This window comes from Protopterus annectens, chromosome 14.part0 (assembly GCF_019279795.1).
Source record: "Protopterus annectens isolate FY-2018-M chromosome 14.part0, PAN1.0, whole genome shotgun sequence".
Lineage (NCBI taxonomy): Eukaryota > Metazoa > Chordata > Ceratodontiformes > Protopteridae > Protopterus > Protopterus annectens.
The window spans coordinates 369927109-369954026 of NC_056748.1; the positions used below are offsets into that span (position 1 = coordinate 369927109).

General features: G+C 39.7%; 1 protein-coding gene across 4 annotated transcripts in view; it reads right to left on the reverse strand.

Moving 5' to 3' along the window:
- NDST2 (N-deacetylase and N-sulfotransferase 2) overlaps positions 1-26918 on the reverse strand; it is a 1311836-nt gene that overhangs the window by 57322 nt on the left and 1227596 nt on the right. For all 4 annotated transcript variants that reach the window (XM_044056100.1, XM_044056101.1, XM_044056099.1 and 1 more), the window contains one exon: positions 6251-6421. In XM_044056100.1, coding sequence (XP_043912035.1) covers positions 6251-6421 — 171 coding nt within the window. The remainder of the gene's footprint in view (positions 1-6250; positions 6422-26918) is intronic.

The window sequence follows — 26918 nt, forward strand, 5'->3', positions numbered from 1 at the left end:
TAAGATGCAAAAATGAATCGTAAAGCAGTGTTTTGTTCCATCCAACTGTAAGATGACAGAGCAATTCTCTTGCTCATACAATGTCACTACCTACCTTGCAGAGCCCAACCGACAGGTCTACTGTTCACAGCTATAATGATTAACAAAAAATTAACAAAAACAGCAAATCTATGCAAATTTCTTCTTTTTATATTTTTAATGTATCTTTTTTATCTATTTTATTTTCTAACTCCTCCTCCTGAACATCACTGTGTTCACAGAAAGATTTCATCACCACCTGAGCACGATACATCTGCAGCTTTCTAAGTGTACTCCAACAGTTCTCCTGTTCTCCAAGGCATCAGTCAAGGTCATGAACACTGTATACACTGTACACCCTTGTGGAAAGTGAGGACACCATGTTCAATCAAGCATAAGTCATATAAAAAGTACAGTTGTGTACACTTACCATAAATGTAGATGTTCAAGTGAATTCACTGTTGCAGTCATCACATTTGGGTTATCTGCTTGCAGTAGTCCTCAGTTGGCCTGATTATCAAAGTCTTGGGTCCTTCATCGGTTGCTGTCTCATCTTCCATGACGTCAGGTAGTCAGGGATATAAAGCATGCAGCCGACACCATTGCATCAGTTTTTCTTGCCCCATATGTCAGGTGCCCCCCTTAATGGGAAACAATTAAATATATATATATATATATATATATATATATATATATATATATATATACATATATCTACATACACAAGGTTATACTTCCAACAAAAAAGCAAATACACCAAAAAGCTTTTAAGTATAGTAAAGGAGAATAGAGGTATAGCCAAAAGAAGTCAGGGGGCTGGAGGGAGGGTAACCAGGACTGCAACAGTGAATACACTCTAACATCTACACTTATGGTAAGTGTACACAACTGTACTATGTTCTTTGTGTTTCAGTGTTACAGTCATCCCATTTGGGTAGATTCCCAAAGCTAAGGATGGGAGGAGGAATTTAGATAGCATTAGGACCAGCTATAAGGCCCTGCAAGACTGCAGTGGTAAAGCCAGCTCTGGATTTAGAAAAAATTGGCAAATGGTAATGCTTGGTGAATGTATGTACAGAACTCCAGGTAGCAGCTTCTAGGATGTCTCTGGTAGGGACACCTCTGAGAAAGCCTGTAGAGGTAGATGCAGCCCTGGTAGAATGGGGTCTAATCCCCTGTGGGATACGTTTTCCATGGTGCTTATAGCAGAAATGAATGCAGTGGTCTATCCATTTAGAAATGGTTTGCTTTGAAATAGCCTTCCCCTCTGCCCCTGCAGCAAATGCCACCAGCAGTTGCCCTGATTTCCTTTGAGGTTTAGTCCTGTCCAAGTAAAATCTAAGTTGTCTGTGCACATCTAAGGAGTGCAGTATCCATTCCCCTTTGTTCTGTAGATTAGAAAAGAAGGTTGGCAAATGAATAGACTGATAACTAGCCACACTGGATACCACCTTGGGCATGAAAGAGGGATTGATCCTGTGGGACACCCTGTCCGTATGAAAGATGATGAAAGGCTCCACTGCCATAAGGGCCTGTAATTCAGATACCCTTCTTGCTGAAATGATTGCTAAAAGGAAAGCTGTTTTCCAAGAAAGGAATTTTAACTCTGCAGTTGCAGTTGGCTCAAAAGGAGGAAGAGTGAGTTTTTTCAATACAAAATTAAGGTCCCAAGCTGGAGATGGAGCTCTCCTGGGTGGTCTTAAGTTTTTGGCCCCTCTGAGGAACTGCTTGAGCAGTGGGTGAGAAAATAGGGGTGGTTCTGTGTTGTAATGAGCTGAAATGGCTGAGGCGTGAATTTTGATGGAGGAAAAGGAAAGGCCCTTGTGAAGCATCTCAGTTAAGTATTGAAGAATCTGAGGTAAATTGGGTGCTGCTGTGGCCATCCCTTGAGTTTGGTTCCAGGCACAGAATCTTTTCCATTTTTCAGCATAAGATTTTCTAGTACTAGGCTTCCTTGCCTCCAAAATGACATCAAACACTTGTTTACTGAGGGATGGTAACGGAGAGATTAGGTAATTAGCCAGGCTGCCAGGTTCAGGGTTTGAAGCTGGGGGTGCAGCATCTGGCTCTCCTGCTGAGACAGCAGGGTAGGGGTCTGAGGTAGGTACCATGGAGCCAGTGGTGACACACTGCACAAGAGGGGGTACACACCAGTGTTGGCATGGCCAGTCTGGTGCAATCAGTATCATCCTTGGTTTATCCTGTTTGATCTTTAGTAGTACTTTGGAGAGGAGAGGCAGAGGAGGAAAGGCATAAACTGATACATTTTTCCAGCTGAAGGACAGGGCGCTTGTTTGTGGGGAGTCCTTGTGTAGAATTTGTCCAATTGGTAGTTCTGGGAGGAGGCAAACAGGCCTATATCTGGGATCCCCCATTTGTTGATCAACATGTTGAAAAACTTTTGTTCCAGTTTCCACTCGTGTGGGTGCATGAGATTTCTGCTTAGTCCGTCTGCCAGTGTATTTCATTTTCCTGGTAGGAATTGAGCCTGTAGATGAACTTGGTACCTCAAGGCTGTGTTCCACAGAGCCATGGCTAGACTGCAGAGGGGGTAAGAATGGGTACCCCCCTGCTTGTTTATGTACCACACAACAGTGGTGTTGTCCGTCTTTATCATTAATTGTCCTGGAAGAATGTGGTCCTTGAAGGCTGTCAGAGCATTCTAAACAGCTGACATTTCTTTTTGATTGATATGCAGGTGCATTTGACTTGGGTTCCATTTGCCCTGAAAGCACTTACCTGCCAGGTGAGCCCCCCATGCATAGTCTGATGCATCTGTTGTTAGGGTTTGGGTGGCAGGGGTAGAGTGAATGGTAGTCCCTTGTTTTGGTGGCATGCCTCTGCCCACCAAAGGAATTCTAACCGTAGGCAAGGTATGATAGGAATCATTGCTTCTAGATCCTGAGAATGTTGACACCATAGGCTTTTTAGATACCATTGTAGTTTCCTCATATGCAGTCTTGCATATGGAATTAGTAGAATGCACGAGGCCATGAACCCCAAGGCTTGCATTATTTGTATTGCAGATAACAGGGTTTTTGTGGCCACTAGTTTGAAGTAAGTTGTCAAATGAATTTGTTTCTCTGGTGTGAGGAAAGCCATCTGGGAAGTTGTGTTTAAGCTTGCTCCCAGGAAAATAATTTGTTGACAGGGTACCAGATGTGATTTCTTTTTGTTTATGGTGTACCCCAGACAAGTTAACACCTTTTGTACAAACACCAGATGATTCAAAAGTATGTCCTGGCTTTCTGCCTGAATTAGACAATCGTCCAGGTATGGGTATATTTGGATATTTCTTTGCCTGCAAAATGCAATTACTGGAGCTAGGCACTTTGTGAATACCCTGGGCGCAGTAGATAAGCCAAAGGGCAGTGCAGAGAACTGATATTGCATGCAGCCTGCTTTGAAGCATAGGTATTTTCTGCAAGATTCCCTGATTGGGATGTGCAGGTAGGCTTCCTTTAAATCCAGTGTTGCCAACCAGGCATCTTTGCCTATCATGGGAAGCAACTGGTGAAGAGTTAGCATCTTAAATTTTGGAATCACCAAAAAGGTATTTAGGACAGACAGGTTCAGGATAGGATGCCATGAATTGTCTTTTCTGGGTACCAGGAAAAGTCTTGAGTAGAAACCTTGTCCCTTTTCCTCTTCTGGTACAGTCTGAATAGCCTTTAATCTTAAGACAGAGTACTTGCTTTTGAGCCTCTGCCCACTGATTTGGGGGTAGATCTGGCCAACCATTTGGGGTTGGTAACATGTGGAAGTGAAATCTGTATCCTTGGGAACCTATGTTTAAAACCCATTTGTCTTGGGTAATGAGTTCCCAGTTTTTCGCTTGCAGAGGAAATTTTCCCCTAAAGGAGCAGTCAGTTGAGAAGTGCTTGGAAGTTTTAAAGTTAAGTCATTGAGACAGCTTACCATAGGGGGAGTCTTACTACTACCAGATTTGGAAGTGGGAGCCACCCACTGCTTAGTCCTGTGCGTACCCTGGGACTTAAGCCTGAGTGTTCTCCTGGTTCTGGGTTTGAACTGAGAAGGCCTGGAAGAGGCAGGAAAGGACCAATATTTTTGAGGCCCAATGCCTATTAAATCTAGGAGGCTGCACTTGTAAGAAATCTTTAACAGTTTGTATAGATTTAGCTTTTTCCTCCATCTTTTTAAGAACTTCTTCTGCTTTGTCGCCAAACAGGCAGTCCTGATTTAAGGGAGCATCCAGCAATTTAGTTTTAACATGATCTGGCAAAGATTGCTCCTTAAGCCAAACATGCCTTCTAAGTACAGACCCGGTGACAGCAGCCCTGCAAGATGCCTCTAGTGAATCAAAACCACATTGCAATATATGTTTTCCAACCTGTTCAGCAGACTGCATTAAATCCTATAAATCCTTATTTTCAGCACTATCAGGAATCAACATCATTTTCTGTTTAAGCAATCTAATAATATGCTGCTGATACTTTAACATATGAAACTGGCAATTTAAGGCCCTGACGGCCAAGGTTGCAGAGGTGTATACCTTCTTACCCCATCTATCCAGGGCCCTGGAATCTCTATCAGAGGGGGTAGGATTTTTGGCAGTAGTAGCCTTAATGCCCTTGGGTCTCTGTGAAATGGTCTCAGGATCCGCAGTACGATTTTTAAAAAGGAACTTGTGAGAATCAGGAACCCTGTAATATCTATCAGGTTTTCTGGGAGCAGGAGGTAAAGAGTCAGGGGCCACAATAGATTCCGAAAAGGCATCGTCAACAATGTACAGCACAGGAGGGATAACTAAAGGCCTGTGTTGGGGCAGGAGTAAGAAATCTCTAAGTCTCTTTTTAGAATCAGAGTAATCCTGGCTTTCCCAGTGAAAACGTTCCCTAAGAGTATGCAAGGTTTCACCAAAAGAAATATCCTCTGGGGAGAAGCAGACCGAATAGAGTCCTCTGCATCAGAATCCTCATAGGTAGATAAGGGTAAACCCTGGTCATCAGAGGAGACAGAAATTTCAGAATCCTGGTCAAAAGTATTATAAGCTAGGTCTCTTAGAGGGGGAAGGTTGGCTTCTCCTGATTAAAGTAATAAGGTCTTCAGCCATTCTTATCATTTGTTTTTTTCTGGATGTCAGTTTCCTAGGCATGGTTTGAGTTTTAAGCATAGAAGAAGAAGATGGCGTCAGTTTAATATGCAAGTCAGTAGGCCTGAATACACCCTCAGAAGCTGGTGCCTGCACAGTGGCTCCGGACCCATCAGAGGTAGAGACATCTGCAGGTTCCACAGTTGAAGCATCTTGCGGCATACCGGAGTCCAAATGGGTCTCAGTAGAGGACTGCGAATCTGAAGTAACGGGCATTAGGGGCTGTGAAAGTGCCTCACTGAGTACCGGTGAACTGGCGACTAGCTTAGGAGAAGTGTCGTCGGCAGCTTTGGACCTAGGCAGCCTGTTTATGTCTTTATCTTTGCATTTTTTGGAATGTCGGCAGTCAGGTGGCTTACCGAAGACATATCTGGATAATTGAACCGAGTACCAAAATATTTAGAAGCGAAAATGTACTGACGACTAATAGTTTGTGGTTTAAATAAGGCACAAAACTGACAGCGAGGTACGTTGGGGTCAGGGCCTAGGCAAGGAATACAGTACGAATGAAAATCTTTATGATGTATTTGCTTTCCACAAGAAATACAATTATTGACTTTTACTGACATCGGTTTAGAGCAAGAAAAAGTTTCCCCAATGGGGTACTTAGCTTTAGTCGAAGACTTCGGTTCTGAAACTCGAAAACGAAAATTTCAGTAGTTGGCCGACTGGCACTTGCGAACTGCTTCTGCTTCGGGCACCGCACGGAAGAAAGACTGATGTAATGGTGTCGGCTGCATGGTTTATACTCCTGACTACCTGACGTCACAGAAGATGAGACAGCAACCGACGCAGGACCCAAGACTTTGATAATCAGGCTGACTGAGGGCTACTGCAAGTAGATAACCCAAATGTGATGACTGCAACTGTGAAACATGAAGAACATCAAAGGATACACCACCAAATTGTAAGTGACACAGTGTTACAACCATACTTGTAAAGGGGAAGAAGAAAAAAAAAACAGCAGTAGGAATATGCATCACATTCTCCCTCAGTTTCACCTGAACCAGGAAAGTAATTTCCCCTTTAATAAAAACACTAATACAGAAAGATAAAAAAAAAAAAAAAGTGTCTATAAAACAGGAGTACTGGGACATGGTCATTTTCTATGTTACATACCTGGCTAGGCTGATAATAGGTTAGCCATCTCTCCAAATGGGTAGCATAAAGGCCAGGTATCAGGCAGCGATTCTGCAGGGTTCGCACATCCTGGGAAGCACTTGGACCAGCAGCCACTACTTGGTGGAAAGTGTAGTTAAGTGCCACAGGGTCATTGTGAACTCGCTGGTGCTGGAAAATCAAACATAAAAATATGTGACTGCCATAAAATGAAAATACATTAAGACCTAACTACATGTTGCAAAGACAACTTCTGAAATATTTATGAACTGTCAATCGGTACCAGCTTATTTACTGTGCAGTGTGCTCTCAACACCAAACTGTAAAAGTCACTATTCTTTCTGTCCTCTGGAATGCAATTTTAGTTAAGCACCATGACAAATGCAATACATTTTTCTTCTGCCAGATGATTAAAATTCACAAGGAGTTTATTTTAAGAACACCAAGATTCACCATTTACAACCTGTAAATATAAATGTTATTAAAATAAATCTGCAAATTATATGACTGCTGTATATATACTGTGCAGTGAGTACTTCCAAGCATTGAGATCTCTGCTTTATGAAGTCATTTCAAGTTAATGGAATATGAAACAGAACAGACAGAACACAGTACTCCAAATCTGCTTCCATTCTGCTGTAACTCTTACTATCTTAATTATGTCAGACTCCTATCTGATGGATCTAAATTGTGTTAAAAAAAAAAAATGATACTGACAACTCTACTTGCTTATTCCTGACTGCAGATATAGGCCAAAGGTACAGATACAGCAGGCTTTGGGCAAATAAAGAGGCTATATGATCCATTCCAATTTTTTAAATGTTCAGCCACTCACTGGTGTACACATGTTGATGTGACACCCCAACCCATGTAAAATAGGAGAAAGGTGGTTGATGACAGCAATGACTGTCATAACTTCAAAATATGAGTCTCAACACAATTACTCAGCATACACTTCAAACTATAAACCCAACAAATTCATCCTGAAAAAAAAAATTCACTAAATGTCAGTTCCTGTATGATAGGTGTTCTTTATTTATCTTTCTCTTCTGACAGAGCTGCACGTGTGTGTGCGTGTGTCTGTGGTGGTGGGGTCATGTACTATTCTGAGACTCGACATTTTGTCCTTCTACCACCTATCACAACAGACAATGGGAAAAAGAAACCACTCTGTGCTACTGCACAATTTGCTTTACAATAAGAATGTTATATCGCTTTAACTCTGATTCACAAAGTTGTTCAATAACGTAATGCTGCAATGATTTCTAGGTACAAGATATAGCAAGTACACAGAAGTATCTTGCAAAAAATCCAGCTGCTATTTAAATGCATAATGTTCACAGTACTACCATTTCCTACGCAATATAATAACCAAAAGTACAACAGGGGGATAAGTAGGAAAATTCTTCATTAAAAAGAGAATTGTGTTAGCAACTTTTATTTAATGCTGTCACACCGCCAGGTATCAATGACATAACTTCTAGCTCTTAAACACAAATTATAATATAAAACAAATTATAAAAAGGTTAAGTAACAGGACTGTAAAATTTGGTTGATACATTTTAAAACTTTTTTTAGGATAAATACTTTTTAGATAGAACTTGAATTTTTAACAGAAGACAAGTTACTAGGACTACCTTGGTTGCAGTGGCTGTTTTTTTATCACGATTTTTTTTTTTCAAATAATGAATTTTTAAATTACATTACTTTTCCCACCTTTAATGTGGGAAAAGTTTTGAAATGATTTATTGTGGTCTCATTTTTTTATCACAAAAACCTGGCATTTTAACAGGGGTGTGTACACTTTTTATATCCACTGTATATCTATGCATATCTACATATATCTAAATCTATGTGTGTGTGTGTGTGTGTTATATATATATATACACACACACACACACACACACACACACACACACACACACACACACACACACACACAAAGAGTAGTGGTGGCTGGTAGTGTAGCAACATAAAATCTGAAAGGAATCCAAACTCCAGCATGAAACATATGAACAGTCATTCGAAAAGAACTGTAAAATCTGTACAATAAATCTCATTCGTACAAAGGAAAAGATAGCCTACTCAGCACTCACACTCCAACAAAAACTGTTAAAGATACAACACTTACAAACATAACACACATCCACCAAATCTGCAGAAGGAAGCAATAAAAAGGAATAAAATAAAGTGCATAAATAAAAAACTGTAGGTAAACAAAGTAAAGCTACGCCACCACGGTAAAGGTTAAAAGCTAGTTTAACAGACTCAAACAATAAAATCTATAAAAACTGTAAAAACTCAGAGTGAAAATAAATAGAAATGGATAAGCACTTTTGGCAGTTGCCTTATTCAGATCCTGACTTTATTGTTTGAGTCTATTAAACAGAAGTTATGTAGTTACCATAACTGTGCATCTGTGTTGTCCTATTTCACTATGCGTCACGAATATGTCTTCAAATCCGTTCTTGGATCCGACTCGGTCAATTCTTCCAGCTACAAAAAATCCAAGCCTCAAACTCCTCCCACTCCCATGATGCCTCACTCCTTTTCAAACCCTCAGATCGAGTTTGCTGTGCCCTCCTAAACTAAAACTAAAAAAGGAGATAGATAGCACAGAAAATGGCCAATAGGAGTCCAACTAGGAACCACTGGGTTCCCTCAGCCTCCATATCGCTCTCAGCTGTAAAAGGAAGGGGGAAGGAGGGTGGGATGTGATGGACAGTGAAACAGGCCAACACAGATGTCAAGTTATGGTAAATACATAACTTCTAATCTGATGTTGTCCATTTCACTATGCATCATGAATGGGTCAGAGTCCCAGAGCAAAATAAAACCCTGGGAGGACTATATGGAAGGATATGCCTGAGCACTGTGTAACCAAAGTATGCTCTCTGTTCCTAGAAACAATGTCCAGCTTGTAGTGAGATACAAAAGTGTGAGCTGTAGACCAAGTAGCTGCAGCACAAATTTCATCAATTGAAGTTCTTGCAGAAAAATGCAGATGAAGTAGACACAGCCCCGGTAGAATGGGCTTTCACTGGATGGGAAGTTGTTTTCCTTGCTGGGCATAAGCTGTAGCAATACAATTCACAATTCTTTTTTCTAAGCTAACTTTAGAAACTGCTTCAACTAACCTGCTTGGAGAAACAGCAATGAAAAGTTGGTCTGACTTCCTGTGATCTCTAGTTCTGTGTCAGTAAAAATGCGACTGTCTATGCACATCCAAAGTATGTAAAATATACTCTTCCTTATTGGAGTGATTAGGAAAGAATAAGGGTAGGTGAATAATTTGATTAATATTTGACTAAGAAGCTACTTTCGGGATGAACGAGGGGTTGATTCTAAATGAAACTATCTCTGAAGAATGAGATATAAGGAGGTCAAGAAGACAGGACTTGCAATTCTGATACCCATCTGGCCAAAGAAATGGCTACCAGAAAGGCAGTCCTTCCATGACAAAAATTTTAAGTCACATGAGCCAGCAGGTTCGAAAGGTTTTTGGGCCAGCCCTTGAAGCACTAAAATGAGATCTCAATGGGGAGAAGGATCCTTAATCGGGGACTAAAGTGAAAAATACCCTTTATGATGGCCCAACATAACTTAGACATGGAAAGAGAGGATGGAAAACCAGCATCCCTCTCCACATGGAAGTTGAAGATAGAGGCAAGTTGCAACTTGATGGTTTAAAACTAGCTCCGAGCTGAAAGAGTGAAGCAAGAAACATCAAAATGTCAGGGACTGAAGCAGAAAAAGTATTGATATTTCTCTGTGAGGCCCAAAGAGAAAATCTCTTTCATTTGCTACAATATACTTTCTTGGTGGAAGACTTCTGAGAACCAAGAATGATTTTGCGGACTGCGGAAGCTAGCCTGGACTTTTGTAAGATCACACAAAGTGGAGAAACCAAGCGGTTAGTTTGAGGGAACGTTGGGCATCTGGCATTCTGACGGATGAGATACCAGATTCTGTTTGGGATCCAGTACCCATGGAGGATACTTGCAATGAGACCGCAGGAAGGAGAACCATACCTGGTGAGTCTAATAAGGGGAAATGGGGATTAGATTGGTCTTCATCCTGTAGGCTTTCTGAAGAACTTTCGGTATCAGGGGAAAGAAAAGTTGTGTAAAATCTTACCATAACCACAGATGTCCTTCTCTTCCGTGTTGCAGTATTCATCACATATGGATTTTCTCCTCTTGCTACTCAAACATCCAGCCAGTATACAAAAGTTTTCATTCATTGTATGGCGCATGAGACATCTGACATGGCTAGCATAATGTGGGCCATAAAAGTGACGTCTGCTCGCACCAGCTCTCAGAACTATAAGCCCCAGTTGGTACCAGTCCTAGCAAGGGTAATGTCAGCCCTGTGCCATCCAGAAAGAGAAATGCTGCATAACAGGAGGGGTAGGTGGGTGGGAAAGAATACTGCAACATGGAAGAGAAGGACATCCATGGTTATGGCAAGATTTGACACAACTTTTCTATGTCTTTCTATTCCCATGTTGCAGTATTCATCACATATGGGTGAGTGCCAAAGCTCACTGTGAGGAAGGGGGTGGTGGTTGAGAGGTGATCTCCAGGAATCCATGAAGGATAGCCCTGGCAAACCATTTTGAAATTGCTTGGCATCATTAAAGGACTTCAGTTCACTCTGACCACCTGGAAAAAATTATTAAAGAATTTTAGCTCACCCTGCCCTGGTTTCTTTTTCCATTTTGAGTCTTGCTAATGGTAACATGGGGACAGTGGCTGCCACGTAGCCCAAGAGCCTGAGGTACTGCCTTGCTGTCAATTCTGTTGTCTGAAGGACCATTAGTAGGTGTTCTGTCAAGCTTCCCACCTTTTGTTGGGGAAGGTAGGCTCTCATGATGTCTGTGCGAATCCTGCACCCCAGGAAGACAATGTCTTGAGAAGGTTCCAGGTGGGATTTTGGGAAGTTGATATGAAATCCCAGGGATTATAGGAGGGAAGAGGCAAGAAGTATGTGTTGCTGGAGGGTCTCCTTGCAGTCTGCCTGAACAAGCGGGTCGTCCAGATAGGGAAATATCTGGATTCCTTTTGTTCTGCAAAAGGCACTCACTCGAAGCACTCCTTAAAATGGAGAACATCAACATCTGTGCAGTGACCGAGACTTGGTGCAAGGTTATGAAGAGCACACCAGCACTACCACGCTATAATTCATACCACACCTTTCAGCCCCTAAACCTGGACCGAAGCAATAAAGGCAGTGGTGTCTCCATATTCATAAAGGATATGCACACCTCCAGACTAGTAGCCTAACATAACGCATCAGAGATACTTCAGGTACAACTGTTGCGTCTTTCGGCTTTTCCCTGTTAGGGGTCGCCACAGCGGAACTCTGGTCCGCTGATGATTGGTAGTTGATTTTGACGTGCCGAGTTACCAGCCCTGATGCACCACCTTCAGTGAAGGTACGCCCATTCACGCATGTCTCAACGCAGAAGACGCTCTAGCTGAGAATCGAACCGGACAGCCGTCTTACTGTGAGGCGACAACGCTATCGCAGCACCACCACCGCGGGTAGATACTTCAGGTACAACTAACGCTGGGTAAACCTGCAATCCAGGTTGTAGCCTGCTACAGATACCACATCATGTCCCAAGAATCCCACTCCACATTCCTAAACACACTGGAAAATATTAGGGAACAACCCAATACCCTTATACTGGGAGACTTTAACTACCCCTCCATTAACTGGGAAAATTACTCATGTAGCAACACACTTGCTCAACATTTTCTGGAATTCATTAATTCCAATGCCCTGGACCAACTCAATATTACCACCACCAGGGGTAGAAACATCCTTGACCTGGTCATTACTAACATGGGTGATCGTTGCTCTACACCAGTAATCAACTCCTCCTTGGTCAGATCTGACCACAAGCTAATCACTATGGATATCCACATACCACCCTCACTTCCCCTAAAGGAAATAACTGTAAAAAAAACTTCTCAAAGCCAATTTTGGTCTTCTAAAAACAGAAGTGGCTAACTTCACGACACCCATGCAAATGCAAAATAGGTGCATGACTGTTGAATCATACACCAATGCACTGTATGAGCACATACACAAATGCACGGAATGGGCCATACCAAACAGAACCAAGAGGCTCTCCTCCAAAAAAGGGAAGACAATCTGGTGGTCCCCACCATAAACAAACTCTACAACAGAAGGAAAAAAACTGTTGCAGAAAAGGGTGAAGTCCCAAGACTGGAAAAACTCCTTTGTTAGCCTCAGCAAAACAAATGAGATCCATCATCAAATCCTCTAAACTTAGCTATGAAAACAAAATCGCTGCAGATTCTAAAAACAACCACAAGGCATTCTATAGTTATGTCAAGAATCTACATGGCAATACTCAGATGTGCTCTGAGTTACAGCACAATTGCAATACATATACAGAACCAACTGATATTGCCAACATATTGGCTGACAGGTTCAGTGCGAACTTTACCCCCTTTTCACCCCCAAAAGGGACTATCACAATACTTGAGGAATGCCAAGTCCCTATTATCATGGCTACACAGGTAAAAACTGCACTGTCCAAAGCCAAGAATACAGCTTTCATGGGACCTGATAATATCCCTGGCTGTGTTCTACATGAATTACAAAGTGAACTGGCATCACACCTGAGTACACTGTTCAATCACTGCCTCATTTCAGGCTTTGTTCCTACCGAATGGCGCACTGCTATGGTCATCATACTCCACAAAGGGTAAGCAACTACAGACCCTGGGAACTACCAACCCAATAACCTGATGAGTCTAATATGTAAGGCTATAGAGTGCATCATCATGGACCTTATAAATAAGGACATAGGGAATCTCCCAACTCTGGACCCCACGCAGTAAAGGTTTGCGAAAGGTAGATCATGCCTGCTCAACCTGATAGACTTCTTCGAGTCTGTCCCCAGAGCTGTGGATGAGGGCAAGGTAGTTCACACAGCCTACCTACATCTTGCCAAGGCCTTCAACACCATCACTCACTCAGGAATCATAGACAGACTCACTAAACTAGGCATAAACCCTATGTAATAAGATGGGTTGCCAACTGGCTCACTGATCGAACCCACACTGTGAAAGTAGCTGACTCCAAATCTGACTACTGACCAGTTACAAGTGGTGTTCCACAGGGATCAGTTCTAGGTCCTCTCCTGTTTGGCATCTACTTCTCTGAAGTTCAAGCCAACACAAAGTGACTCTGGCTGACCAAGTTCGCAGATGATTGCAAACTGGGAGCCATTATTGATTCTCCAACTGATGTAGACATTATACAAAAAGGTCTCACCGACACCAATGACTGGTGCCAGAACCATGGCTTTAAGCTCAATGCCAAAAAGTGCATTGTCATTCCCTTTGGAAAACATTCGGTGCCCATGAACTAAAACATAGGCGGTAGTCCACTAAACACCAAAGGTGTGATAATAGACCTGGTGACACAGGTTAACAGCAACCTCTCCTTTGATAACCACATTGCCACTGTAGTCAGAAAGTCCTTCTATGTGGCACATCTCATTAAAAAAGGTTTCTCATCCAGGAAGAAAGAGGTCATAATCTCACTCTACTCGTCCCTCATTAGACCTGTTATAGAATACAACGCCCCATTTGGTATGTACCTCACTAGACACCTACAACAACTAGAAAGGCCATACAAATACCTCACTAAGAGGATCTTAGGCCTTAGACACATGCCCTATATGGACATATTCAAAAAACTCCAGCTATACTCTGTCTCTTATCACCTACTTAGAGGCGATCTCTGCTTGACCTACAAAGCTATGTCTGACCCAGAACTGCTAGATATGCTACACCTAATGAAATCCCAATCCCTTCATGCCACATGCTCCAGGGACCTTAACCTCATTACCACAATAAACAGAACATGCTGGATGGACAGGTTCTTAACCCAGAGACTTCCCATACTCTGGAACAAAGTTCCCCATTCATGTCAAGCAGAGCACTTCACTGGCCTTCTATACGAGAAATCTTGACGAGTGGGTGGGAAATAAGAAGTTCACCCCAGGGATCACTTCAGTGGCCTTGCTTGACAGGGGCACTAGGAACTAACTTTGGGCGGCATGATGCCAGGCAATCGTCTTGGGCTAGGCTTATACAGGCTCCAGGGCCGTTAGCCTAGTACATACCTATGAAAGTAGGAACATTAAGGAAGAAGTTGAGAAGAGCGAGATCCAGGATAGGTCTCCAAGGACCATCTTTTCTTAGGACTAGGAAAATCCTGGAGTAGAAACCTCTCCCTTTTGCAGCCAGTGGCACTGTTTTGATGGTGCCTTGGTCCAGCAGTGTTTTGTAGTACTGGCTGCAATAGGTGAAGCTGTTGTTTTGGAGGTTTTGGTATACCCTTTTGCTTTGGGGGCATAAGCCAGGTCATAAAGTAACCCATTTTGAATGACTGAAAGGACCCATTTGTCTGATGTGATGATGTCCATGCAGGAAGACAGTGAGAGAGACGAACTGACAGAGGGAGAGAAGGAGGGGGTGAGGGTTTCAGAGATGGCAGGTAGTCAAATACTACTTGCCCTGTCTTGAAAGGGCAGTCTCTGGCTAGAGGAGGGGGAAGTTCTAGCAGGATGGGATTGCTTCCTGGTTGATTTTCTAGGCCTAATGGGAGCAGCAGGGCAAGAGTGCTTTCTAATAAACTGAGTTTTAGCAGGGTAGTTCCTTTGAAATTTTGGGATGGGGGAGACTAGCAGGTGCTTTAAATCATGCATCTTCTTTTTTTCTCAAATATTTTTTTATTTTCAATTAAAATAACATTTCCGCAATATTTTTAAATATCATTTTAAACAACTATATACTACATTTACAACAGCCTGACTTTCAATTATATACACTATATGTTATTAACTATAGAATTAACAGATCAGTTATCAGAGATACAATATCGATTATTGCAGTGTCCAACAAAGATATAACTTTCTTCCAAGGATTATTTACCAATGGCCTGGGATAGATTCGTAGTTCTTTGATTTTTATTTCCATCGATGCAGTTGACTTCAGTAAAGTGTAGAATTCTTCCAAGCTCGGGGGTGTATTTGAATTCCACCTTCTGGTTACGCATTTCCTAGATATAGCAAGTATTGTCCATAACAAATGCATATTTGTCTTATTCAGGCAGGGACCTTCATTTACGTTTAGTATAATCAATACTTTAGTTAAGGTACAGGATTCATTAAATAAAGCTTGTAAAAAAATCACTCCTGATAGCACATCTCAATATCCGTAGCGTAAATAACAAAGTGGCCCACCTCCATGCTCTCGTGGATGTATACTCCTTTGACATCCTATGTTTGACAGAAACATGGTTAAAACCTGGAACTCAAGATAATGAAATCATACCTCCAGGCTACAATATATTGAGACATGACAGCAACAGAAGAAAGGGTAGGGGATTAGCAATTCTATTCAAAGATGGCTTAATAGTTACCTCTTCATCCTACAACCCTCCTACAGACAATAACGCTGAGGTTCTCATCTCCAAAATTCAGCTAAACTCTAATAAAGCCATATATATCATATGTATCTATTTACCTCTTGGAAACAACATCAGCACACTAAAAAATATACTTAGCTGGGTCGCTCCAACCTTCCCACAAGAAACTATAATCCTAGGTAACTTTAATATCGATTGGAAGAGTATCAATACTGAATATCCACCCTCCCATATTAACCTTCATAGCTTCTCTCAAACCATTACCTCCCCTACTAGAATCAACAAACCAAATAAAAAAGAGACTACCTTAGACTGGATTCTTATTAATAACTTCCACCAAACTTATAAGGTAGGAACCTTCCCCTGATGATGTGAGTGATCACTCATTGACCTACATAATCAGGGAAAAGATTAATATTTCTCACCCCACAACATATAAGACTATTCGGAAAAACAAGCATTTTAACCTAGGGCTATTCCAAAGTGAACTTAGTGCTTGCAATTGGTCTCCCCTAAAAACCCACCCACTTGAGGAGGCTGTTAAATACTTAAACTCTAGATTCTTAACTATCCTTGACCAGCATGCACCTAAGCGTACCATCAGAATTAAGTCAAAACCAGTACCTTGGCTCTCTAAAGAAACCAGGCAAAAAATCCTACACAGAAATAAAACCTGGGCTAGGTGGCGAAGTACCAAAAATACAGCAGATCAACAACTATTTAGACAGATGAGAAATGACAAAAAAGCAATGCTCTCAGATAAAAAAAAATACTTCTACTGTAAAATGCAACAAACACACCAAAATACCCCACAGAGATTCTGGGCAAGTATCAATAGTCTCCTATACCCTAGTCACTCCAGTACACCAGCCCCAGCAGACACTAACCAGAACACCCCCTTCGAAACCGCTAACACCTTCAATACCTTCTTTACTGACGCCATACAACCTCTGGCCAGCCAGCTATCCCCTGACAACTCTAGCTTTCTGATCCCCAATACTAGCCCTCTTCCTACATTTCGATTGCAACCCATCTCTACCAATTTTATTTACAAACTCATCCAAAAACTGAAGCCTTGTACTCCATCTGCTGACCAGATCCCAGCTGAATATCTGCAAAAAGCAGCTACATCTGTAGCCTATCCTACAATCCTACAGTTATACTTATAAACACTATCCCCCTACATAAAGGTGGTAACTCAAATGAATACTCTACAGCCCTACTATCCCCTTTAGCTAAAATCATGGAAGGATGCATTCATCATCAGTTACTTTACCATTTAATTCAACACAACATACTAGCTAATACCCAACATTGTTTTAGGCCATTCCATAGTACCACAACTGCCCTCTTATCCTTCACTGATTCTATTAACAGAAACAGTAATAATAATATTCTCTCTTCAGCTCTCTTTATTCATCTTTCAAAAGCTTTCAACATGGTAAACCACCTTTTGCTTATAAACATTCTCAAATCACTTTCTCTTGATATTCTAACTATATAATGGTTTACTTCCTACCTCAGCAATAGGCAGCAAAGCAGTGCTTTGGGAGAATAATCTATCATCCCACCTGCCAGTCACCCTGGGTATTTCCCCAAGGCTCTATTCTAGGTCCTCTACTATTCTCAGTTTTTATCAATGATCTGCATTTAGCTATTCCTCAAGCTACCTGTATACAATATGCAGATGCACACTTATCTGCACAGCGGTGTTTAACATAGTAGTGACTTGGTTTTTAAAATGTTGTCTTCTCTTGAATCCCAAAAAAAAAAAAAAAAAACTTCTGCTCTTTACTCCTACCCGTTAAGTCCACCCCAATAGACTTCTCAGTTATCTCTAAAAATGGTACCCTCATTTCTCCTGACTCTACCACCAAACTCCTAGGAATTACAATAGGTAACAACCTTAACTTCAAGACTCATATCAACAACATCATAAAAACAGTTAACAGAAAAATGGGCTCCCTATATAGGATCATACCTTTCCTTACTTCTACAGCTAGAACTACTATTGCCCACTCTCATCTTATCTCTACACTGCTCTATGCCTCACCAATTTACACAAACCCAACAAAAAACAACCTGCTCAAACTAGCTAGCACCTATAATAACATTGCCCGATTTGCCACTGGTAATCCCTTCAGAACCCATCACTGTCAGAACCTAAAACAACTAGGATGGCTTGAACTACAAAATCAGCTTCAATTCAACCAACTTACCATTGCCCATAAGGTCCTTAATCAACCTAACAAAACTCCAATACTCTCAAACCTCATAAACCCCTATTAAAATCTTAATACCTTACACTCATCAAATAAACTATTAGTTAGCATAAGTAAGTCCAACAACATGGCAGGTGACTCTCTGTTCTCAAACACAGCTGGAATAAACTGGAACCTTCTACCTAGTGAACTTACTTCACCTCCTTCCCTACCCGTCTTCAAACAAAAACAAATTATTCCTTAGAACGCACTGGTTATGCCCATGCAGTAACCCTGACTAAAATTTCACCCCTGTTCTAATACTTCCTAGTTTCTACTTTCTTACTACTCAATATTGTGCAGCATAAATGAAAGCAGAAATTGAAAAAATACTGTAACGTTTTAACTATTTACTTCTTCTGAATATTTGCCCGAAATTCTATACACAGTCATTGTTATGCACAATAAAATGTATTTTGAAATATCTGCTATTTACTATATTATTGTAACCTACTACCTGGTTACTTACAGTCTGTGTTTATTTTTATTGTAACCTTTAACTTTGTTATTACTGTTGTGTTCATTGGAGCGTTTCTCCCCATGCCTCTACTGAAAATGGACATATATCCAGTTAGACTAGCTGGGTCAACAAATGTAAAATAAAGTAAATAAATAAATAAATAAAATGATTGATTCCATTCCAATACGATTTAATTTTTTTTATTACATTCATAAAAAATATGAATCCAGTCTGCTTTATTTGACTTTTCTCACCTCCAGCAAAAAACATTTGTAGCAGTACTGATCTTTTTAATTCTATCTGGTGTTAAAAATGCTCCATGTAAGTATTTCCAGTTAAATATTTTCCAGTACTGTGTGTTAAGAGGTGTAATTAACGGATAGTAAGATGTTTGTTTTAATTTCTTATGTTAACTGCAATGACTGATCTTTTGTTAAGAACTGCCAGTATGATGGTCTGGGAATTGTTTTATATGTTATTAACTCTTTATATAGATTTTTTCCAGGGTCTAATGTGATGCGTTAGAGCAACTCTACTCTTTTTGGGACACCATAATGTCAGTACTACTACAAATGGTTTTTACTGGAGGTGTGAAAAGTCAAATAAAGCAGACTGGATTCATATTTTTTATGAATGCAATAAAATTAAATCATATTGGAATGGAATCAATCATTTTTACAAGCTTTATTTAATGCATCCTTTACCTTAACTAAAGTATTGATAATTCTAAATGTAAATGAAAGTCCCTACCTGAATAAGACAAATATGTATTTGTTATGGACAATACTTGCGATATCTAGTAAATGCGTAACCACAAGGTGAAATTCAAATACACCCCCGACCTTGGAAGAATTCTACACTTTACTGAAGACAACTGCATTGATGGAAATAAAAATCAAAGCACTACGAATCTATCCCAGGCCATTGGTAAATAATCCTTGGAAGAAAGTTACAGCTTTGTTGGATACTCTGCAATAATCAATATTGTATCTCTGATAACTGATCTGTTAATTCTATATTTAATAACATACAGTGTATATAATTGAAAGTCAGGCTATTGTAAATACTGTATATAGTTGTTTAAACTGATATTTAAAAATATTATGCAAATGTTATTTTAATTGAAAATAAAAAAAGTAGTTGAGGAAAAAAAAAAAGGACTGACAGTATGATGGTTTGGGAATTGTTTTATATGTTACTCTTTATAAAGATTTGAAATGGGATTTTTCCTTTCACAACAATTATATATAAATTCATACAGAAAACTTATTAGATTTGGAATATCTTTAAATGAGGAATTATTAATTAATCTGCAAAAATCTTGAGTGTATATTAGAATGCTTTGTAAGGTTAATCAGTCCTGTGTTGGAATATTGTAAGCAGTTTTTATCATATGTATATCAAAACCATTTAAATTATTTACACATTGAAACCAGCATAAGAATCCATTTTGTTCCCAGGAGGTTATTGTTTCCCTATATATTTTGTGAGGAAAGTTCTTAGTGATGGTAAATGGGGTTAAAAGGTCAAACCAAAGTTTTAGATGTATGTTTGCATTGATACGTTTCCTAAAGGAACTGATGTAATGATTAATCAGTGTTGTTTTAGAAGGTTTTGTTATATTATATTGTATACGTATGCATAGTATGTACCAGGGTTTGTTTGATTTGTCTATTAAAGTTTTTTTAACAGATTAAATTCATTTGTTAATATAGCCATTATTAATTCTTTCCAGCTGGCAAAATAATTTGGGTTTATCCAGTCTATTGTAGTTTTAAGCATAGATGCATTTATATATGTTTCTATTTCTGGGAAGTTTAATCCTCCTTATTTCCAGGGTCTAATGTGATGAGTTAGAGCTACACTATTCTTTTTGGGATACCATAAAAATTTTGTTAAATATGCGTTTATTTCTTTAAAAATGCATCTTTCAGGAATTAACTGTATTACTAATGCTACATATAGTATTTATGGCAATAAGACCATTTTTATTAATTACAATCTGTCTTCAAAAGTTAATATAATTTTGTTTCACTTTTCTATATATATTTTTATTGTTTCAATAATGTTTTTATAATTTATTAATACTGTTTCGTTTATATTTTTGCATAACACTATTCCTAAAAAATGTAGCACAAGTTCTTGTTTTCCTATGATGGATTTATCTGTAACCTGTAGTTCTTTTTCTTATTTAAAAATAGAAATTTTGATTTTGATCTGTAAAAGTGTAGACCTGAAATCTTATAAAATTTCTCCATTACTTCTTCTAGCTCTCCTAATGACTCTCTGGAGGTTGATAGGGTTAATAAAATATCATCATCAAAAAGCATTAATTTAGATATGTACTGGTTATAGACTTTTATTCTTGGATCATTGCATATTATTTCTGTAAGTATTTCTATAGCCAAAGCAAATAAAATAGGAGAAAGGGGGCATCCTTGTTTAGTACCTTTCATTATATGGATAGACTCTGATGTGAAAGGACCTAATTTAATGTAGGCTAAGTTATATGTTTTTTAGTAATAAGATGAAGGGAGGAGGGAAATCAAATAATGCTAAAGTTTTAAATAGATATTCCCAGTTGAGGGAATCAAAGGCTTTTTCTATGTCTAATCCGATTACAAGTGCTTCTCTATCTTTATTTATTCACATAATCTATAACAGTAAGCATCCTTTTAATATTATCATGTGTGCCTGTTATATAAAAATCCAGTTTGATCATTTTAAATTGTCTTTGAAAGTGGTATTTTCATTCAGTTAGCTAGGATTGACAAGAAGATTTTGTAATCATTATTCAGTAATGATATAGGTCTGTATGAGGTGCAAAGGTCTGACGGTTTATTTTCTTTTAGAATTGGTGTTATGAGAGAATATTTCCATGAGGGTGGTATTTTTGCTTCTGACTGGACTTCTAGCAAAGTTTTATGAAAAAGGGAGATTACTGTTGAAGGGAAGAGTTTGTAAATTTCCGTAATTATACCATCTATCCCTGGAGCTTTGTTAGATTTACTTTCTTTTATCTTGTCAACAATTTCTTTGTAGGATACAGGTTTCTGGAGGTCTAGTTTTAAGTTTTCGGGAATTTTTTTTATTTTGATAAGGTTTGTATCTAAGTTTATTTGGTTGGCATCTAAATCTTCTTTTCTTGAAGTGTTCCATATAATGGAACCAAAATGCTTCAAGGATGTCTCTTATAGCTGATACTTTTTTCCCTTTCTTTTCATGATATATACTACCAATGTTATTTGCTTTAGATTGTATTTTAATTCTTGTAGATAAGTTATGTAGATATCTGAGGGAGGTGGCTAATGAGTTTATTTTTAATTTTTCCAAGGCTAGACAAGTTTTGTGTGTTAGAATTTCATTATATTTTTTATTTAATTCCTCTATTTCTTTTTTGACTTCTGGACAATTCTGATTTATTTTAGATTTTGCTGTCAAGAGTCTGGTTTGCAAGTCTAATGATTCAGTTTCCTACTCTCTAACTTTGTTTTTGTACCAGCTAAGGGTCTTACCAAATAAATATGCTTTTAATGAGTCCCAAACCATGGCTCTACTGATTTCTGTTGTATTATTAACTTCAAGAAATAATTGTAGTTCTGACAATATCCAGGGTCTGAATTCTTTAATTTTCGTGATATATGATGGAATTATAGTTGAGAGGATTAAAGGTTTAAACTCTATTTGGAGCTTCATTATCAGAGAGTCATGAGAAGTTGAGGATTTTTGTTTGTAAATCTTGAACTATGAATAATTTGCCTATTCTGGTTTGTGTTCCATATCTATGGTCTTTAGGGGAAATAAGGATTTATCATCTTTTACTTTAAAAGTGTCTATTAAAGGAAATGAATCAATCCATCTTTTTAAGGATTTTGAAATAGGTGTTATACGAAAAGACTTCTTGGTGGTTTCAGAAGCTTTTAAGGTACAATTAAAGTCTCCTGACAGTATAAGATTTCCTTTATAATTGTTGGAAATAAAATCTAGGTGTTTTTTAACCGTTTCTGCTCCAATCCCTGGGAACCAATATAGATTAGCTAAGGTCCATATTCTGTTATTAAATTTAATTATAACAAATGCTAGTAGACCTTCTTTGTCTTCACATTAATAATTAACTTTTGGAGTGATTATGTTTTTCTTCCAGAGAATTGATGCTCCTTTTGAATTTGTTCTATATGAGGATTGAGCTAAGACTGTTTAGTCCTTAGGGTTCCAAATAAGGCTATCATAAGTCTTAAAAATGCATTTCCTGGAGAAATACTACTTATGCCTTATTTAAATTTAAATATTTTAGTAAGTTTGATCTGTTATATGCATTATTTAAGCCATTAGTATTTAATGATAAGAATGTTAAATCCATTTCAAGTTACTGTTGGAAGAAACTTTTTGCTGTTTTTTTTTTATTATAGTGGTTATACCACATTCTCTGATAACACTTGAATGTTATTTTTGTGTGTAAACTTGGGAGTGTAATTTAATGTTCTTTCTTCTTTAAATACCAGTAGGGTAAAATTCTGGTCAGGCTTTAAAAATTACTTCTATAAAACATTAATTCCAAAGTATCAAATACAAGTAAATATGAATTTTCATTAAACATTGAATGAAAGTAATTCCTAATCCAATAGATAAAGCTAGATCTACTGCATTATCACTCATACCTTTAACCAACAATATCAACTGAGCTCCATATGTTAAATTATTATATGGAGATTTTTCTTAAAAGATGTACAAAATTCTATACTATTCTATTATTGTTACAATTTTTCTGATCCATTAAAATAATATACATATCAATGTCCACAAAGTTAATACTTTTAAAATATTTTATTTTATTTATGTGTTCTAGTTGAATTACCATTTTTTGTCACTAGAGTGCAGTACAGCTATATAAAATGCACCATATATTTACATTTATATGCATTTGCGTTTATATATATTTAAAATGACTTAAAATGTTTTATAGTGCAATATGAATTGAGTACATATTGTCATTGGTTCATTTTATATATTTTACATATACTGTGTGTTGAATTTCAAATTTTTGGGAAAGAAAATACTTAATTGTGATTATTTAGTTTGGGTCGTTCATAATTAATTTATTATTCAATTATATTGGTTGTTTTTAAATTCAAACTGTGTATTTAAGCAGAACTTTAATGTTTAATCTGATGAAGGTTTGACGAAACGTGGAGGTTTATTTCAACTACGTATTGTGCTTGTGGTACTTTTTGGATTTTATCATAATAAATCGTATTTTGGTTGGAAGAAGCTACAGACTTTGTGCTTGTGTACTCCGTGGACTTTAGCCCTAATATTGGCACTGTCGCTGGGTTCTTGGTGCATTTGTTTGTTTCTTGGTTTTGTTTCTGCACCTTCCATTTTTCGTGACTTTATAAAAGCCATCAGGCCTGCATGGTTGTGAATCAGGGTTCAAGGATGCGGCGGAGAAGGCATCCAGTAAGACAGGCAGAACTGGAGTAACAGCAGTAGGGGCTGGGGAATCCATCTGAATGAGGTCATAATACCTTTTTTGAACCTCAGTCATTTTAGAGGTTTCTCACTTAAAATCTTCGTTCATCTTAGCAATGGTTTCCCCAAAGGTCAAATCCTCAGCTGGGGGAGTCAGGGTCAATGGATTCTTCCTCTGGGGAGCCATACCCCAAGTGAGAAGGAAGCGGAGAGGTATAGGAGAGTGATTCTTCAGATGAAGAATCAGAAACATCCTCTTCTTCCCTCAAGGATGGGTCAGATGTTTGAGGCCTTGGGCTCAGAGTAGGAGGAGGTATCGCAGAAGTCCCTGTAGTGGAAGGCCGTAAGGCCATGAAGGCATTAAACAAACTTTGGCTGAAGGCCTGCCAATCAGGCATGCTTTCAGGAGAATAAGAGATGTGCTTCCTTTTTTCCTTTCTCTTGAAGGCCTGGCGGGCGTCTGAAGGGAGGAAGGCCTGAAGTCAGGTGACTAAGGAACTGGAGGGATCCGAAAGACCTACCGGAATCACTGGTTATCCCCCAGCGTTGGAGACTGATGTTGCTAAAGCCTCAGTGGACGTGCCCTCCATGCTGGATTGTGTGGCTTTCATAGAGGTACCCGCTAAATCCAAAGTGGCAGAGCCCAGATCCTCTACCAGGCCGTTGGCCACAGGCTGAGGGTCAGACACAGGAGGCACAGCGGTAGAGCTAGGCCTGGTAGTCTTGGCCTTCTTTTTTGGCGGTTTGGCAGGTATGTCAGCAAAACCCTCCATACCTAAGGCTATTTGCTTTAGTCGTTGATTTTCTAGGTAGAGGTTGAGCACATGCAGATGGCTGTGCAAGATTTTAGGCACAAACACCTGACAAATGGAGTAGGCCTTGTAGTCGTGTGACTGACCTAAACAGAAGAGACACTGATTGTGGGTGTCCTTGTGGGGTATCTGATGGCCACACTTACACATGCCCTTTCTGGATGACATGAACAGGCATTCAATAGAATAAAATGACTGAAAGGTTCCCCAACAGGGCACTTATCTGATTTCTCAAAATCAGATGGTCAGGATGGCAGGAACACCTGACGTTCGACTGGCAGCTGAGAAGTTCTGAGGGCTGGTATGTGCAGACATCACTTTTATGGCCCACATTGTGCTAGCCATTTCAGACATCCCACGCACCATATAGTGACTGAAAATTTTTGTATACTGGACGGACGTTCGAGTAGCAACAGAAGAAAACCCATAAGTGATAAATATTGCAACATGGGACTAGAAGGACATTAGGTGGGTAAGCGCAGAGGAGACCTGAGGGCCATTCGTGGACTACAGCATCCCTGGGTGACTCCCCCAATGAAGGGATCAGAAGAAAGTATCTGCTACAGCTGTTTAGGGGAGAGGCAAAAAAGTCGCAGCAAGGCTGCCCCTAATGGCTGAATATCTGCTCTGCTACTGACTGGTTCAGGGACCACTCGTGTGGACTCAAAATCGATCTGCAGTCTCTGCAAGATCTGTGGATTCCACTGGCATGTGTTGCAATGTGAAAGCGGTTTGAAGAAATCGCCCATTCCCAAACCCTCATGGCCTCCCTGCACAACAGGCATGAATGTGTTCTACCCTGCTTGTTGATGTACCAAACCACTGATATATTGTCCATCATAATTGCAACTGTTCCCAGAGGAAGGCAGTCTTGAAAGGCTTGCAATGTGAGGAGGACCACCCTTCATCTCCACAACATTTATGTGCAACTTGGTCTCTATAATGGACCAAGTGCCTTGAACCATCCTTCCCTGGAAATGACCCCCTGCCACACCAACAGGGAGGTGTCTGTGGTCACCATGGCAGAAGGAGTGGAAAGAATGAATGGCATTTCGAGATGGAGGTTGTCTGTTAATATCCACCACTGTAGATTATGCCTGCAAATCGGAGCGAGTCTGACTGGAGCTGACAGAGGATGACACCGAAAAGACCATTGTACCGCTAGGGTCCACTGAAGAATTTGCATGAAGAACCTGGACAGGGCTACCAAAACAATGGCTGCTGACATGGATCCCAGGGCCATGAGGAACAGTTGAGCTGGTGGATTGGGAGTGTCTAATAAGAGGTGAACCTGCTATCTCACAGATAAGATTCTTTGAGAGGGAAGGGCTGCTACTTGCATTACTGCTTTTAGCTGTATCCCTATGAACTCTATCTCCTGTACCAGAGTCAGCTTGGATTTCATCATATTTACTGTGATCCCAAGGTGGTGAAACAGACATAACATGAACTGGATAACTTGTAGTAGTTGATGCCTTATGGATGCCATCAGGAGCCAATCATCTAGGTAAGGAAACACCTGTAATCCTTGCAGACGAAGATGAGCTGCAACCACTGCCATGCATTTGGTGAACATCTGGGGGGCAGTGCTGAGGCCAAAGAGTAGTGGTCTGAAATGATAAAGATCGGCTCCCAGCGGGAAGCACAGCTATCTCCTGGGGAGCCTGTCTATTTTGATATGATAGTACATGTCCTGGAGATCTAGAGTACATCCAGTCATCCTTGCACAGCAGTGGCAGAATGGACGACACCATAATCATGCGGAACTTAGTTTTCTTTACAAACAGATTCAGACTGCTCAAATCCAAAATGGATCAAAGGTTGCCTGTCTTCTTTGGCACCAAAAAGAAGCATGAGCAAGTTCTGCACCCTTGTTCGATGGGGACCTGCTGGACGTCTCTTTTGATTAGAAGTTTTTGAACTTCTAGAAGTGCACTCTCCTTGTGACTGGGTGGCACGTGAGACACCTGTCAGAACTGGGATAAGGAAGGGAAAAGGCAATATAGTGAGCTCTGGAAATTATATCTAACACCCAGGTATCACTTGTGATGTTTGTCCAGGCTTCTGGGTATAAAGTAAGTCTGTCCCAGACCGTCTCCAGAGTAGGGCAATCGGGCAGCATTTCAGGAGTGCTGGAAGGGCCTGTCTGACAAAGGTTCCCTGAAGCCCTGATTTTGCAGACCCCCTCT